At 50.9% G+C, this 16879-nt stretch overlaps 1 protein-coding gene across 1 annotated transcript; it reads left to right on the top strand.

The window, feature by feature from the left end:
* The first annotated feature begins 214 nt into the window (after positions 1 to 214).
* Pygm (glycogen phosphorylase, muscle associated) lies at positions 215 to 16400 on the top strand. The gene is made up of 20 exons (XM_040748792.1): positions 215 to 531; positions 1536 to 1637; positions 1708 to 1786; positions 1866 to 1969; positions 2235 to 2366; positions 4040 to 4151; positions 4244 to 4326; positions 4720 to 4863; positions 5161 to 5253; positions 5626 to 5772; positions 5898 to 6061; positions 6444 to 6558; positions 7206 to 7307; positions 7632 to 7779; positions 8934 to 8992; positions 9098 to 9239; positions 10408 to 10615; positions 15513 to 15647; positions 15811 to 15877; positions 15989 to 16400. Exons 1-20 carry the CDS (start codon positions 289 to 291, stop codon positions 16136 to 16138), a joined length of 2529 nt encoding a protein of 842 aa, XP_040604726.1. The 5' UTR covers positions 215 to 288; the 3' UTR covers positions 16139 to 16400.
* The last annotated feature ends 479 nt before the right edge of the window (positions 16401 to 16879 follow it).

The raw sequence follows: 16879 nt of genomic DNA, 5'->3' as shown, positions 1-16879 counted from the left end.
AGAAGGCTTAGGAACCTAGAAGTGGGTCAGCTGTGAACATGCCCCTCCCTTATTCCTCCCTCCCTGCCTCTCTCCCTTCTTCCCTCCCTCTCTCCCTTCCTCTCTCTTCTCCACTTGCCCCCAAAATAGCTCCCTGAGCTTCAAGGCCAAGACCCTCCCATGTCCCGGGAGGCGTGTCATGCTGCCCAGAGCCAGGCTTTAAATCCCCTCACAGCTGAGCAGCTCCACTCCCCGGCTGGAGGCACCAAGGCTTTCAGTCTGTCCAGTCCCGCCTGCCTTCCCGCAGCCATGTCCAGACCTCTTTCAGACCAGGATAAGAGAAAGCAAATCAGTGTTCGCGGCCTGGCCGGCGTGGAGAATGTGTCCGAGCTGAAAAAGAACTTCAACCGCCACCTGCATTTCACCCTGGTCAAGGACCGAAATGTGGCCACCCCGAGAGATTACTATTTTGCTCTGGCCCACACTGTGCGGGACCACCTCGTGGGCCGTTGGATCCGCACACAGCAGCATTACTATGAAAAGGACCCTAAGGTGCTACAGTAGGGGACACCCTGCGTGGGAAATGAGCTGGGAGCAAGGCCTGGATGTGAGCTGCCCTTTGCTGAGGCCTAAGTCTTCTACAGCAAACTAAATTGCTGTTTTAGGAGCCTGGGGTTGGAGGATCTAGGGGTGCTGGACAGAAAGAATGCTGGGAGGGAGACCTGGGGTGCTCAGGGTGGGTGGGGTGCTCAGGGTGGGTGGGCTGCTTACATATATGCTGGACAAGGTTGGAGGGGGCTGCTGGTGGTCAGGAAATGTATCCCCCTGTCACCCAGTTTGGACCTGGCATGGAAGGACTTGTCATCAAATGTGTGCATGGCACAGTCTGCTTGTGCCACAGGCAGGGCAAGGCTGGGGCAGCTGGAGCAGCAGGTATCAAGTGTCTGGTAGGGTCACTGGTAAATGTCAGGAACCTAAAACCCCATAGCAGGAGTGGGGGAGGGGCAGGGAGGACCCAGGAAATGGGGAGACTGAGTGCCCTCAGCATCTCATGCTTTTGTTCATCTCTGAACGGAGGCTTGAGGTGAAGGGAAGAACCGTGCATGGGCAGGAGATGGCAGGTCCAGCCCTGAGTCACCGCGTGACCTTGAAAATGACTTTTTCCTCTGGGCCTTGGCAATGCCTTCTGGGGGAGCACTCAGAGGTGCTTCTCAATGTCCTGACTTCCTGATGGGCTACATTAGGAGGGGTATGTACCTCAGAAGGGGTCTCTGCTTCTCACAAGCACCTAATCCCTGAGATAGGCCTGGCTAGCCTCTTTCTCTAGAAGAGGAAACTGAGGCCAGATGGAAAGGCCTTCCAAAGGAATGTAGGGATCAATGCCTTTCTTGTCTACTGGACCCCAAATCTGAGTGGCTCTTCTGAGCAGGGAGAAAGGATGAGTCGTGCTGGGGCCTGCCTGGCAAGTCAGACAGGAGGCTAAGAGGTCCAGACGCAGCTGCGCCTGGCTGGAATGTCAGTGGGTGGCCCTGATCCCTCTCCCTGTTTCTGGACAGAGGATCTACTACCTGTCTTTGGAATTCTACATGGGACGGACACTTCAGAACACTATGGTGAACCTGGCCTTGGAGAATGCCTGCGATGAGGCTACTTACCAGGTGGGGGAAGCACTTAAGGTTAGGGTTCCCATGCTGGCACTGTGGCCTGACCACTGCACCCTTCTTTCAGCTGGGCTTGGACATGGAGGAGCTGGAGGAGATCGAGGAGGATGCGGGGCTGGGTAATGGGGGCCTGGGGCGCCTGGCAGGTGAGTACGAAGCTTGTGGGGGTGGGGCAGAGGAGTCCCTCTTGTTAGATTCCTGATACCCACTTCCCTGTACCCGTAGCCTGCTTCTTGGACTCCATGGCTACACTGGGACTAGCTGCCTATGGCTACGGAATCCGCTATGAATTTGGGATTTTTAATCAGAAGATCTGTGGGGGCTGGCAGGTAGGCAGCCCTGACCCCAGCCTGTGGGGTCCCTCACTTGCTCATCTACCTCTGGGTAGACTCTGGACCCACCCCAGCTCTCCACACAAACATCCTTGCCTCAGAGCCAGCTGGTGACCCCTGGAACAGGTGGTCCCCCCTGTGGAATGCTTAGAACATACTGTGTCCTGCTGGATGACTCACCAGGCAGGGCACTGCTCCTGCGCTGTTCCACCACTCACGGTACGTGAGTCCCTGCAGCTCGTGTTCCCTGTGTTCCCGCTAGATGGAAGAGGCTGATGACTGGCTTCGCTATGGCAATCCTTGGGAGAAGGCCCGCCCTGAGTTCATGCTGCCTGTGCATTTCTATGGCCGAGTGGAGCACACCAGCCAGGGTGCCAAATGGGTGGACACTCAGGTGAAGATGAAGGCGGGTACAGGTTTGGGGGGACTCCGTGGAAGGCAGAAGGGAGGAGAGCTCCTAGAGAAAGTAGGACACGGAAACCGGCCGAAGGCTCTTAAACCTACTGTCATTTTACAAAGGAGGTTCACTAGCCGGCGTTGGTGGCACACACCTTTAATCCCAGCACTCGGGAGGCAGAGGCAGGTGGATCTCTGTGAGTTTGAGGCCAGCCTGGTCTACAAGAGCTAGTTCCAGGACAGCCTCCAAAGCCACAGAGAAACCATGCCTTGGGGGAAAAAATAGGAGGGCATTAAAACTCGGAGGTCAAGAGATATACTGGAGGTCACACAGCCAGAGCTGGGAGATGTTAGTCAGGGTTCTCAGGGAGGCCAGGCAAAGTGTCAGAGTGTCAACCTGGAAGGAGGAGGGAATTTTCTGTGATGTACCAGCAGCCCTGGCCAGCTCCTCTCTCCAGTATGACTTTGTTTTGTTTTATTGTTGTGCTGGGGACCTGATAAAGGCAACAGCTCAGGAAGGGAAGCAGGAGAGGAAATGAGGCCTCTCCCGTGGAACTGGCTGCATGGGGACCCTTAGACCTTCAGAAACGACGCCTGTTGCTCTTTGATCTAGGGCACAGTCAGTGCTGCTGCTGCACATGCCGGGTGCCTTGGCAGCCTGGCACGTTTAGCTGTGGCTGGAAGTTTGCAGACCTACCTGCCTGCCTCCCTTTGGTTTTCAGCCTGGTGTCTGTGGGATTGGGCAATGGGGGCGTGAGCCGCCTGGCCATCATCTCTCACCTGTGTTCTACTCTGACCCATCAAGGGTGTTAATACCTCAGGGCCCGCGAGGGAAGGTGAAGCCCCGTATAGGCAGTCCTCGGAGGGGACCCTGGCATTGTGGTAGCAGGTAGTTCTTTGTAGCAAATTGGTGCTTATAGATTATGGGAGGTGGGGCTGGCTGGCATTGGTTACTGCTAACTAGCCCTGTGGTCAGCTAGATATGAAACCTCTGGATAGAACTGACGCCTGTGTAACCTTCATCTTGAACCCAGGTTACCCAGCCCTCTTCTGAGTCCAGTTGCTCTCACTTGATCAGGCAGGCTGTAGAGCAGCCATCAACAAAGATCCACTTGGGGTTCAGCTTCTGTCACTCTCTCCCTTACCATAATCCTCATGGCAGTATAAGGAGGCTGGTGTTGGGATGTCCAGTGTGGATGTTAGAGAGGTCTTGTTTACTGATCTGCAGTGCTGAAGAGTGTATAGTCCTTGCACCGGCTTGACAAGTGTGTAACCCCTGAGCTGTATCCTCAGCCCTCTTTCTTTTACTTGACACGGGGCCTCACTAAGTTGCCCAAATTGGCCTTGAACTCATCCTGTAGCCTAGACAGGCCTTGAACTTGTGATCCTCTGGCCCAGCCTCTCCAGTGGCTGGGATTCCAGACCTGTACCAGCAGACCTGTCTTCTCTTCTTTTTATAGATGAGGCTCAGAGGTCCCACAGCTTGCTCCTGGTAATCCAGCTAGTAAGCTCTGTGCTGGACCTACAGTCTACCTCAGGCACTACCAGAGTTCAGTGCTAGTGGCTTGAGCCTCAGCTCTTGGTCAGGGGCCCACAAACCAAACTCCAGCACTGCTCAGAGCTGGACCCTGGTGGCTTGTCCAGCTTCTGACTCAGGTACCTCCTATATAGGTAGTGCTGGCCATGCCCTACGACACACCTGTGCCTGGCTATCGAAACAACGTTGTCAACACCATGCGCCTCTGGTCGGCCAAGGCACCTAATGACTTCAACCTCAAGGACTGTGAGTCCCTCTGCTGGTAGCTGGCAGCCTTGGTTAGTCCTTCCTGGCCCATGCCCATCCCCAGCCTCACCCCAATCCACTTTGTCCCTCAGTCAACGTTGGTGGCTACATCCAGGCTGTGCTGGACCGAAACCTGGCTGAGAACATCTCACGCGTCTTGTACCCCAATGATAACGTGCGTTGCCCTTCAGTCTGGAGGCTGGAAGCCCAAGTCCTTGGAGAGGGACAGGGGAGCTGGGGTTGGGGACCTTTGCAACTGTCCTAGTCCCACTGTATTGCTGTCCCTGTGTGTCCTATCAGATCCTTTGAATCCAAGGGACGGGGTGGGATATGACATTTCCTGGGAGCTGTTTCCCTGGGGACCCTCATAGGATTCCTAGTTCATCTATGTCTTTCTGATACCATCTGCTACAGTCAGTTGATTGGGCAAAGACTCCTGGATCCAGAAGATGCAGGTTGTTTAGGGCTCTGGGACTTAGTATGATAGGGGCTGTCCTGGTCACACCCACAGCAACTTTGGGCCCCACACCCTGCCACCCCAACTACACTCTGCCTCGTACCTCTTTAGTTCTTTGAGGGGAAGGAGCTTCGGCTGAAGCAGGAGTACTTTGTGGTGGCTGCCACCCTCCAGGACATCATCCGGCGCTTCAAGTCCTCCAAGTTTGGCAGCCGAGATCCTGTGCGCACAAACTTTGATGCCTTCCCCGATAAGGTAGCCTGCTGGCCTGAAGGCTTCTGTCTCCCCATCTCTAAGTCCCATGGCCTCCTCTTTCCAGCCTCACTCCACAGATGAAGTGTATGGGAAATGGCTTGCTCGGTATCCTCAGGCACCAGGCACACCACCCCAGCTTTCCCTAAGTCAGCTGCACCCTGCTCCAGCTGTCACCATGCCTGGGCCCGGCCCAGCCACAGAGCTACATTTGGCTTTTTAGGGGCTCTGAAGGGGCAAGGAGCACTCACAGTGGTGCTTGCTCTGAAATCTACCCTGACTTCCCACTCATCCCCACAGGTGGCCATCCAGCTTAATGACACCCACCCCTCTTTGGCTATCCCTGAGCTCATGAGGATTCTGGTGGACCTGGAGCGACTGGATTGGGACAAGGTACATTTCATTCAGTTTACCCTTTCAGGAGCGACTTTGCCTCCAGGGTCTCCTTCCCAGGGTGGTGGAAGGACAGTAGGGGGCTGAACAAGAGTTGAAACCCAGCTGGGCTGGGGGTCGGGGGGAACAACACGACACGGGACCACGACACATGGACACCAGCTACACAGCGTGTGGAGAACTTTTTTTCTTTTTGGTTTTCCAAGACACGGTTTCTCTGTATTGTTTTGGAGCCTGTCCTGGAACTCCTTCTGTAGACTGGAACTCACAGAGATCCACCTGCCTCTACCTCCCGAGTGCTGGGATTAAAGGCGTGCGCCACCAACACCCAGTCTGCGTGTGGAGAACTTGTCTTCTTTCCTTGTGTGCCAGGCCTGGGATGTGACAGTGAAGACCTGTGCCTACACCAACCACACAGTGCTGCCGGAAGCCCTGGAGCGCTGGCCGGTGCACCTCATGGAGACACTGCTGCCCCGGCATTTGCAGATCATTTACGAGATCAACCAGCGCTTCCTTAATGTGAGCTGGACGGGGTGGGAGTGGGCCCTCAGCCTTGAAGTCAGGAGGCCTATGGGCTGAGTCTGGAGACTAAGGTTCCTGGGTAGGGATCCTGGTCTTAGCTCTGGGCTCTTTTGGGGATACAGCGGGTGGCGGCCGCATTCCCTGGTGACGTAGACAGGCTGAGGCGCATGTCGCTCGTGGAGGAGGGCTCAGTGAAGCGCATCAACATGGCACACCTGTGCATCGCTGGCTCGCACGCAGTCAACGGTGTGGCTCGCATCCATTCGGAGATCCTCAAGAAAACCATGTGAGCCTCTCCACAAGCCCCGCCCACACCACTCCTCTGTCCCTTCACGTGGCATCAAACAGGATGTCCTGGGCTGATCCCTCCTCTGAGTGCTTCAGTTCTAGCCTCCCGCTCTGTGATCACTCAGGGTAGGCTTAGCAGCAAGCATCCATTAACGCTGAGCCGTCTCCCCACCTCAAGGTGACTCATTCTTAGAACACACTAGCCCCTCTGGTACAATCCTGTTCCAGACGACTCCCTCTTACATGCAGCACCACTACCTGCCCAAGGTCTGCACCTGCATCCAAGCCTCTTTCAGGAAAAAAAAAATAATAAAGTAGGGGGCCAGGTGGGCGGTCTCTGCAGAGGTGAATGGTGACCCTCACTCAACCCCAACCTGCAGCTTCAAGGACTTTTATGAGCTGGAGCCTCATAAATTCCAGAACAAGACGAATGGCATCACCCCTCGGCGCTGGCTGGTTCTGTGTAACCCTGGGCTGGCAGAGGTCATTGCTGAGGTGAGAGGTCACTGTATGGCTGATAGGATCAATACAGGCCAATACAAGACACTCCAGTGGGGCTAGCTAGCTCCTGTACAAAGGCTACAACCCTGTACTGTGTTCCCAAGCCTGATGTCCACTTGGAAGAAGAGATAGTGCTTTTATTGGGGGGGGGGTTGAGACAGGGTTTCTCTGTAGCTTTGGAGCCTGTCCTGGAACTTACTTATGGACCTGGCTGGCCTTGAACTCACAGAGATCCGCCTGCCTCTGCCTCCTGAGTGCTGGGATTAAAGGTGTCGCCACCACCACTGCTTTCTTACTTGAACAAGCTTGCCCTATGGCTAAGGAGGCCTTGGTTACAGAGGCCAACGTGCTGGAGGTCACAGTTTAATGTTGTCACATCTCGAGTGAGGCTGCGAAGGGGCAGATGTCTGGTGGGAGGCTGGAGGGAATGTCAACACAAGGAAAGGGCAGAGGTCAAGGAAGCCTGCTGGGGTGGTGGAGCAGCCCAGAGGGCTCAGTGTTGGTGTAGGAGGAAGATGAGTGTGTTTGTAGTGCTCTGGCTAGGAGGCTTTGGGAAGAGAAGTTCAAGGTGGAAGGGTCTAGCTATCTGGAGGAGGGAGGCCAGGATGGGGCGGTCTTAGCCGAAAGCTGTCTTCCCACAGCGCATTGGTGAGGAGTACATCTCAGACCTGGACCAGCTGCGCAAACTGCTCTCCTATGTGGATGATGAATCCTTTATCCGTGATGTGGCCAAAGTAAAACAGGTGGGGAGGACTGCAGCCTGGGATCCCTGAACCAGGGCTAGCATCTGGGGAGGACAGGAGTGGCAACTAGAGACCATCTCCCCTACCAGACTCAGCCATTGGTGGGAATCAGCGGTGGAAGGCAGCATCTGCTATCATTGAGAGAATGCTGGCATAGATTAATAATGTCTGCCTTGGTGCAGGGGTTGAGGGAACTAGTATTGCGAGCTTCCTATCATCTGCTTTCCTGGGCCTGAGTAGAAAACAATGGGACTATAGAGTTTGTTTGTTTGTTTGTTTGAAGCTGAAGCCTGTTGGTTAACCCTCTGTTTCCTCAATCTGCAGGAAAACAAGTTGAAGTTCTCTGCGTACCTCGAGAGGGAATACAAAGTTCACATCAACCCCAACTCCCTCTTCGATGTCCAGGTGAAACGGATTCATGAATATAAGCGCCAGCTTCTCAACTGCCTTCACATCATCACCCTGTATAACCGTGAGTGGCTGGGACCCCACCTGACTGAGTCCCCAGCTCTGGGCGTCTCTCAGTGTACCACCAGTGGCTGGATCAGTCTCCCCTAGGGTCTGGTGACTGACTACCCTTAGCATGTAGTGTTATCCTCACATCTTAGTTTCATTTTCTATTGTTGTCATAAGATTCCATGACAAGAGCAATTAGGGAGAAAAAGGTTTACTTGGCCCAGTGTTCTAGGATACAGTCTGTCATTGTGGGGAAGCCAGGGCAGCAAGGGCTTGAAGCAAGCAGTCATACTGTGTCATTGTATCTCCAGTCGGGAGTATAGAGTGAGAGCAACGGATTAATGTATACATGCCAGTCTCTCTCTGAGACAGGGTCTCACTATGTAGTCCTAGCTTGCCTGGAATTTATTCTGTGGACTAGGCTGCCCTTGAGTTTACAGAGATCTGCCTGTCTCTGCCTTCTGCATGTTAGTGCTGAAGACATGCTCCATCATGCCAGAGCCACCATTCCTTTTTTTGTTTGTTTGTTTTGTTTTTTTTGAGACAGGGTTTCTCTGTGGCTTTGGAGGCTGTCCTGGAACTTGCTCTTGTAGACCAGGCTGGTCTGGAACTCACAGAGATCCGCCTGCCTCTGGCTCCCGAGTGCTGGGATTAAAGGCGTGTGCCACCACACCCGGCTAACCTCCTCCATTCTTTTATAAACTTGGTTTTACATTTATTTATTTATTGCATGATGCAGCATGCCTGCGGAGGACAGCTTTCAGAAGTTAGTTTTCGAGACTGAACTCGGGTCATGAGACTTGGCAGCAAGTGTCTTTACCTGCCAAACCATCTTGCTGTCTCCACTCTCATGCAGTACAGAATCCCCTACTTAGGGAAAAGTGCCACCCACAATGGGCAGGGTTTCCCACACCCATTAATACAATCAAGACAACCCCTTACAGATACGGCCCGAGGCCTGCCTTCCCTCCCCCCAGAGGATTCTAGATTTTTGTCAAGTTGACAGCATTAAACATCACACCCCACATCACAGAACAAACTGAGGTTCAGAGGAGACCTGACACACAGACACAGAGCAAAGTGACCAGCCCAGGCCAGCACGGTCCATGTCCCACCCTGGCCCTGGCTGCCTCTATTGGTAAGCACCCCTGATGCCAGTCTTCTCCACAGGCATCAAAAGGGAGCCCAATAGGTTCATGGTACCAAGGACTGTGATGATCGGAGGCAAGGTGAGAAACCTAGGCAGCCTGGCCCTGGGGCTTGAACATACGCCTGGGCTGTCACAAGATCAAGGTGTGGGAGTGCTGACGTGCTGACCCCAGGCTGCCCCACAGGCTGCACCTGGGTACCACATGGCCAAGATGATCATCAAGCTCATCACTGCCATTGGGGATGTGGTCAACCATGACCCTGCAGTGGGAGACCGCCTCCGAGTTATCTTCCTGGAGAACTACCGAGTTTCCCTGGCCGAGAAAGGTGGGTTCCACAGTGGCTCAGTCCTAGGGGAGGCAATAGCTAGCTTTTCCTGGCCTGTGGTCAGGATAAAGAAGAAATTGGAGGGGCTGGGAAAATGGCTTAGTGGTTAAGAGCGCTAACTGCTCTTCAAGATGATCTGGGTTCAATTCCCAGCAACCACATGGTAGCTCCCAACCTTTGTAATTCCAGTCCCAGGGGAACTGATGTCCTCTCCTGGCCTCTACAGGCACTGCATGCATGGGGCACATACACATGCTGGTTGTTGTTTAAAGTTTTACCCTTTGGACTCTTTGGGGAGGCCACCATCCAGCTTCCAAGTAAATCACACACGAAGTCTTATTATTACTTATAAATGCCCAGCTTTAGTTTGGCTTGTTTTTTGCCAGCTTTCTTTAACTTAAATTATCCCACCTACCTTTTGTCTCTGGGCTTTTCCCGTTCTCTTACTTTTGTAAATCTTACTGTCACTCTGTGGCTGATTGGGTGGATGGCCCCTGATGCCCTCCTCCTCCTCTTGTTCTCCCCATCATTCCCTCTTCCTTGTTCCTTCCTCCATACTCTCTGCCTGCCAGCCCCACCTATCCTTGCTGCTGCCTCGATATTGGCCATTCAGTTCTTTATTAGGACCACTAAGTGTTTTAGACAAGCACAGTAACACCGGCTTACAGTTAAACAAATACAACATAAACAAAAGTCACACACCTTCAAATAATATTCTATCACAGTTGGCAAAATGCCTATCCACATAAAATAAAATGAAAATTATTTAAAAAATAAGGTGGAAAATGACTCTGGGCATCCACTTCTGGCCTACACACACACACACACACACACACACACACACACACACACCATGTCCAAGGAAACTAAACAAAATTCAAAAGTATAGCAAAGAAAGAGCACCAAGTGTTTAAGGCCAACCTGGTCCACATAGTGAATTTCAGGTTAGCTAGGGCTATATGATGAAACACTGTCAAAAACAACCACCAAAACAGTGGAGAGATAGGGTTCAGGTTGGAGTCAATAAAAGGCAGTGGGTGGGGGGTTTACTTGGATGGTAAAACCTCAGAGGTTGGGGTACAGATGTGCCTGAATTTGTCTAGGCCCTAATTCAGTCTGCCAGGGCCGTTCCTGGGACTGACCTTGTGCTCCAACTGCCTCTCTGCAGTGATTCCTGCGGCTGACCTCTCAGAGCAGATCTCCACCGCGGGCACTGAGGCCTCAGGCACTGGCAACATGAAGTTCATGCTCAATGGAGCTCTGACCATCGGTACCATGGACGGTGCCAACGTGGAGATGGCAGAAGAGGCGGGGGAGGAGAACTTCTTCATCTTCGGCATGCGGGTGGAGGACGTGGAAAGGATGGACCAGAGAGGGTATGGGGTCAGGAGCGCCAGAGGGCATGGCTCTCAGTCAAGGGGCATGCTGGGAGAGGCTGGCCAGCCTGTGCGACATCTTAGTTACTACTGCCTGCGGGGGATTCTGGAAAACTAAAAAGGGAGCTTGTGGCAAACAAGGTTAAAGAAAAGAAGGAAGTAACAGGATGGGAGGGAAAGAAAGTAGAAATTATGAGAGAGATAATATGATTCTGACATTGGAAGTAAAATTGGTTCTTTGTCTGGACACCATAGCAGAAAGAGACAAAGGCATATATTAAGGAAACACTTTCTTGGTATTACTCTGGACTTGAACTTATAAAAAATCTGCTTTTGCTGCCCCAGTGTTGGGATTAAAGGCATGTACTACCATACCCAGCTTAACATTACATCTTAAATGTTTTAATTATTTATAGTTAAAATGGAGTATCACTCTGAGGCTCACTCTGTTCTTGGAATTCCTGGGCTCAGACAATCTCTCTGCCTCTTAAGTGCTTCATTGCTATAGGTGTGCACCTAGCTAAAATAGTTTTATTACATATATGTCTATATATGTATATTTTAAATGTTGCCGGGCGGTGGTGGCGCACGCCTTTAATCCCAGCATTCGGGAGGCAGAGGCAGACGGATCTCTGTGAGTTCGAGGCCAGCCTGGTCTACAGAGTGAGTTCCAGGACAGCCTCCAAAGCCACAGAGAAACCCTGTCTCGAAAAACCAAAAAAAAAAAATGTTATGTGTATAGATGTTCTGCTTGCATGTATGTCTGTACATGGCATGCCTACTTGTACCTATAGAGTCCAGAAGAGAGCACTGGATCTCCTGGAATTGGAGTTACAGATGGTTATAAGCTGCCATGTGGTTGCTGGAAATTGAACTCTGGTCCTCTGGAAGAATAGCCAGTGCTCTTAACCACTGAGTCATCTCTCTAGCCCCATATACATATTTTTTTAAACAAAATCTTTCTTCTTTTCAAATTTAAAAAAAATTTTTTTGGATTTTCAAGACTGGGTTTCTCTGTGTAGCCCTGGCTACTCTGGAACTCACTACATAAACTAGGCTGGCCTCGAACTCAGAGATCACTTGCCTCAAGGTGTGAGCCACCACTGCTCAGCTGAAACGAGGTCTTTCTAAATGGTATATATGTATGTTTTTTTTTGTTTTGTTTTGAGACTCAGCCTCTCTAGTAGTAAAGACTACCCTCTAATTTACTATGTGATCCAGGATAGCCGTGAGCCTCAGCCTTCTTCCTATCTCATCCTCCAAGATTCTGGGATTATAGGCCTGTGTCATCTTGTAGTCTTAGGGATTGAACAAGAGCTTAAGGCATGCTAGGCAGCACTCTACATTGAGCTACATATCTAGACCTTGTCTTTTTTTTTAGGCTTATTTTATTTTGTATGTGGAAGTGTTGTGCCTGCATGTGTGTCTGTGTAGTAATACATGCCTGGTGCCCTTGGATGCCAGAAGAGGGCTTGGATCCCCTGGAACTCACATTACAGTGGCTGTGAGCTGCTGTTGGGTGCTGGGAACATGGGTCCTTGCAGGAACAAGAACTCTTCTAACTGCTGAGTCATCTTGCCAGCTCAAATGTGTTTTTAAAAATAGCATTTACTTTTATTATTTTTATTCATGTATGTGTGTGTGTCTATGTGAGTGAATGCCCCATGTGTGCAGGGGCCAGAAAAAGGTGTGAACCTCCTGGGGCTAGAGTTACAGATGGTTGTGAGCCAATTGTTGTGGATGCTGGAACAGAACTCAGATCCTCTGAAACAGCAGCAAGCACTCTTAATCATTAAGCCCCCACATTGTGAAAAATTTAAAGAAAAATAACACTTGGGCTGGGGAATAGTTCTGCTGGTCAAGTGCCGCCTGTATCACAAGCATGAGGATACTTGTTTGATTCCAGAACCCACATAGAAAGCCAAACGTGGTCTCAGCTCTGGAGAGGTAGAGAAAAGAGGCCAGCCAACCTAGCCTACTTGGCAAGTTCCAAGCTAGTGAGAGACCCTGTCTCAGAGATGCAAGGAACTTGAGGAACACACAGAGTTGACCTCTGGCCTACACATACACACACACACACACACACACACATACACACACACACACACACACACACACACACACACAGTAAAACCACACAAAATACATGGTCACTAACTGGAAAAATACAAGGCTAGGAGATATTTCAGTAGATAGTGATTGCTGTGAGGATTAGAGCTTGGATTCCTCAGCACCCATATAAAAGCCAGGCATAACAAAGACAAGTAAACCCCAAAGCAAGTCAACTAGCTAGGTTAGCTGAAATTAGTTAACTCAGAGCCCACTGAGAGGTCATGCCTCAGGAAATAAAAGACATCTAATGTCTGCCTCTGGCTCCAACAAGCACATGCACATACACACACACACACACACACCACAAACAAAAATGAGAAATATAAAACATCAAAGAAAATAACTGGCATCCATAATCTCACACGTCTCATGTAGCCCAGACTGGCCTTGAACTCCTTTCCTCTGGCTTCCACCCAGAGCACTGGGATTACAAATGTGCACCAACACACCAGGCCCTCAAATTTGTAAATGTTTGTTTAGTGTTCTATGCTACATCCAAGCTATATTGGTTTTGTTATTGTTGTTGCTTTTAATGTTGTTTTTTTTTAACCTTTGTTTTTATTGTATGTGTATGGGTGTTCTGCCTGCATGTATCTGTATGCCATGTTCATGTAGTACCCACAGAGGCCAGAAGAGGGTGTTGGATCCCCTGGTGCAGAAGTTAAAGACAGTTGTGAGCTGCCATGTGGGTGATGTGAATTGAACCAAGGTCCTCTGGAAGAGCAGCTTTTAAAGGCTGAGCCTTTCTCCAGCTCTCCAGCCAAGCTGTATTGTAACCAATTCCAGTTACTGTAAATGTTACCGCAGTGAGCAACCTTTTCCATCACTGATCTGGTTATTCCCTTAATTATTAGGCACCTGGTGGTGATGGCACATGCCTTCAATCCTAGCACTTGGGAGGCAGAGACAGGCAGATCTTTGTGAGTTCAAGGCCAGCCTGGCCTATAGGGCAAGTTCCGGGACAGGCTTTAGAAGCTACAGAGAAACATTGTCTCGAAAAATAAAACAAAACAAAACAAAAAAACAAAACAACTACAAAAATTATTAGGCAAGCCAGATGTTGTGGCTCTTGAATTTAATCCCAGCACTTGGGAGACAGAGGCAGGAAGGTCAATGTCGAGTTCAAGGCCAAACTGGTCTACACAGAAAATTCCAGAATATCTAGGAGTATACAATAAGACTATCTCAAAAAAAAATTATGCTATAGCCACTGCCCAGTTCACTGTTGTATGTAGTATGCAAAACAAAATTGTTCTTTATGTGGGGGTAGTGATTTGGGGATAAGTATCAGAAGGTGAATACTTGTATATCAAAAAGTAGGTTATTGGGCTAGGCAGATGGCTCACTAGGTAAAGTGGTTGTGGTGTAAGTCTGGTGACCCGTTTTGGATGCCCAGAACCCATGTATGTAAAAGCAGTAGCACAAGCATATGTAATCCCAGCAAGCCTGTAGGAGGCAGAGACAGGAGACTCAGAAGCTGGCAGGCCAGCTAATTGTTTTACACAGTGCCGAAGAGACTTGTCTCAGACCCAAGGTCCAAAGGTGATGATCCCCACCTAGGTTGTCCTCTGATCTCCGCATGTGTGGTGAGTGCTCACACAGACACACACAAAACAAAACAAACAACAAAAACCCAAAACAATAAAAAATAGCAGTGGTGGCCTATGTCTTTAATCCCAGGACTCAGGAGGCAGAGGCAGAAGGGTCTCTGTGAGTTTGAGGCCAGCCTGGTCTACAAGAGTGGGTTCCAGGACAGCCAGGGCAACAGAAAGAAACCCTCTGTTTAAAAATCAAAAAAAGAAAACTGTGAGAGTTCCTAAGCTTTTCAAATGCTTCTGGAAGGTTGGTATCAGTTTACTCTTGCCCCAGCAACAGCTTCGGCAAGCTGGCATTCGCTGCTGAAAGAGCTTTTTCCTAGAAATTTCTGACTTGCAGTGAGGTGTGGTGGCACACACCTTTAGTCCCTATACTCTGGACAGAGTTTGAAGCCATTCTGGTCTGCATGGAGAATTCTAGGCCAGATAGGGTTGTATGGTGAGATACTGTCAAAGAAAGTAAAATTTCAGATTTTGTTTTCTTGGCTCTAAGATGCACTTAATGAGATCTGGGTGTTCAAGGCCAGACTTACTTCAGAAAAATCTGACTGCAGAGAACGGGGTAGAGTGCCTGTGTGGAGGCTGTGCCCAGGCAGGGAGAATCAAAGCAGGGCACAAGGACCTAGGATTACTGTGGAAGGAGAACTCTGTTGTTGATTTAAGGGAACAGTGAGCCAGGGAGGGAGGGAAGGCGGCCTTTGTGGCAAGGTTAGGACAGCGGGCGGATGGGTGTTACCTGGAAAGTTCGAGAAAGCAAGCACCATCCTACAGTGAGCTTGGCATTATTAAGTTTAAAGATGTGCGTCTCAGAGGTGGCCTTGGAACAATGGAAGAAGAAAGTTTTTATTTTTTTTATTTATTTTTTGGATGGAACCCAGGGCCTCTCACATGCCAGGCAAGCACTCCACCATTGGGAAGAACTGTCCTTGCCTGGAGTCAAGACCTGTGTCTTTTTTTTTCCATTCCTAAAATGATAGGTGTATGTCTGTGTGTGCACGGGTGCACTGGGCCATCCCTCCAGCTCCAGATTTGTCTTTTCTGACTCCTTTGGGCCTGAGTGTCTACATCGGAAAGTGTGGGAAGAAAAGCTGAGTGCCGTGTGGCGGCTGTGGAGGCCCTGAGTCTTGCCAGGTTTTCTCGGGAAGCTGGCAACCCATTGCAGGGAGCTGACCACAGCTGTGCTCTGGCAGGTACAATGCCCAGGAGTACTACGACCGAATCCCTGAGCTTCGGCAGATCATCGAACAGTTGAGCAGCGGCTTCTTCTCCCCCAAACAGCCTGACCTGTTCAAGGACATTGTCAACATGCTCATGCACCATGACCGGTGAGCTGGCTAGCCAGGCCGCATGGAGGCTCACGGATGAACAATGCTTGGGTGGGCGGGAGGCTGCCTGGGGTTGCAGTTTCATGCACTCCAGTTGTCTGCTGCACCAAGAAGGACTTGACCCTTAACCTCACAGAGTTCTGGTCTCTCCATTCTCCTCCAGGTTTAAGGTCTTTGCAGATTATGAGGAATATATTAAATGCCAGGATAAAGTCAGTGAATTGTACAAGGTGAGGGGCCTTGGGCCAGGGGCTGGCAGGGCTTTGACTCTGGCTGGGATGAAGGAGAATGGGGCCAGCCTGCTGGCAGAGTGAACCTAGAGATTCTCTTCCTGTCTTCAGAACCCAAGAGACTGGACGCGGATGGTGATCAGGAACATAGCCACCTCTGGCAAGTTTTCCAGTGACCGAACCATTGCCCAATATGCCCGGGAGATCTGGGGTGTAGAACCTTCTCGCCAGCGCCTGCCAGCCCCGGATGAGAAGATCTGATCTCCAACACCAGACCCCATATCTGCCCTTGAGTCTGTTTGCAATTCCTGGGATCAGGCCCACTTTTCATCCAGAGGGTGGGCCCCTGGAATTCCTAGTCTGCCCTTCCCTTTTTGGAGCTCTCTTTTACCAGTCTCTAGGTCCTGATGCCCAGCGTGAATAAGGACACCACCCCTTCTTTTTCCTCAACTCCCTACCCCTCCTATTTATGAATGGGGTCTGACCAAGTGCACCCACTCCCCAATAAATTGACTCTCCTTGAGCTTTCTTACTCTTTTCTGTTGCGAAATATTTTTAGCTCTTGGAGAGCTTAACAGCTGCTGTGAAACCATCTTCTTATCCCCGCCCCAACCACACACACCGAGGCAGGTGCATCGTCTGGGGGAGACAGGGGCGGGCCATAGGCGGTGCCTGGGGCTCAGTCCCTTTTCCGGCTTGCCCTCCACGCCTCTCTTCCCAGCGCTGTGTCCATACTAGGTCAGCGGCCAGCTTAGTTGGCCGGGGGCGGGGCGTCTGCCTGGGTGGGACCCACTAGGTCAAGGAGTCGGGATTTGGGCTGGAACCTCCGGGACTACAGAGCATCTACGCTGTTAGGGGAGGGTCCCGAGTGGGCTGGGCACCTTATTGGCCCCGCCCCTAGCCCCACCCCACTGCGGCGTTTCAGGGTCTCTTAGCAGGTGGCTATGATAAATCCAAAATCAGGGGAGCGTTAGGGCTTAGGGCATTCGCAGACTGTTTAGG

Source organism: Mesocricetus auratus, unplaced genomic scaffold (assembly GCF_017639785.1).
Source record: "Mesocricetus auratus isolate SY011 unplaced genomic scaffold, BCM_Maur_2.0 Super-Scaffold_4256, whole genome shotgun sequence".
NCBI classification, from domain to species: domain Eukaryota; kingdom Metazoa; phylum Chordata; class Mammalia; order Rodentia; family Cricetidae; genus Mesocricetus; species Mesocricetus auratus.
The sequence above is the reverse complement of the archived record's forward strand: the minus strand, read 5'-3'. Positions and strand labels throughout refer to the sequence as shown.

What these genes read in the sequence shown, in the direction of transcription:
- Pygm (XM_040748792.1), top strand. Translation starts at nt 289, where the DNA reads ATGTCCAGACCTCTTTCAGACCAGGATAAGAGAAAGCAAATCAGTGTT. An exon ending in TTGATGCCTTCCCCGATAAG is followed by an intron (nt 4,864 to 5,160) that starts GTAGCCTGCTGG and finishes TCATCCCCACAG; the next exon opens with GTGGCCATCCAGCTTAATGA. An exon ending in AGCGACTGGATTGGGACAAG is followed by an intron (nt 5,254 to 5,625) that starts GTACATTTCATT and finishes CTTGTGTGCCAG; the next exon opens with GCCTGGGATGTGACAGTGAA.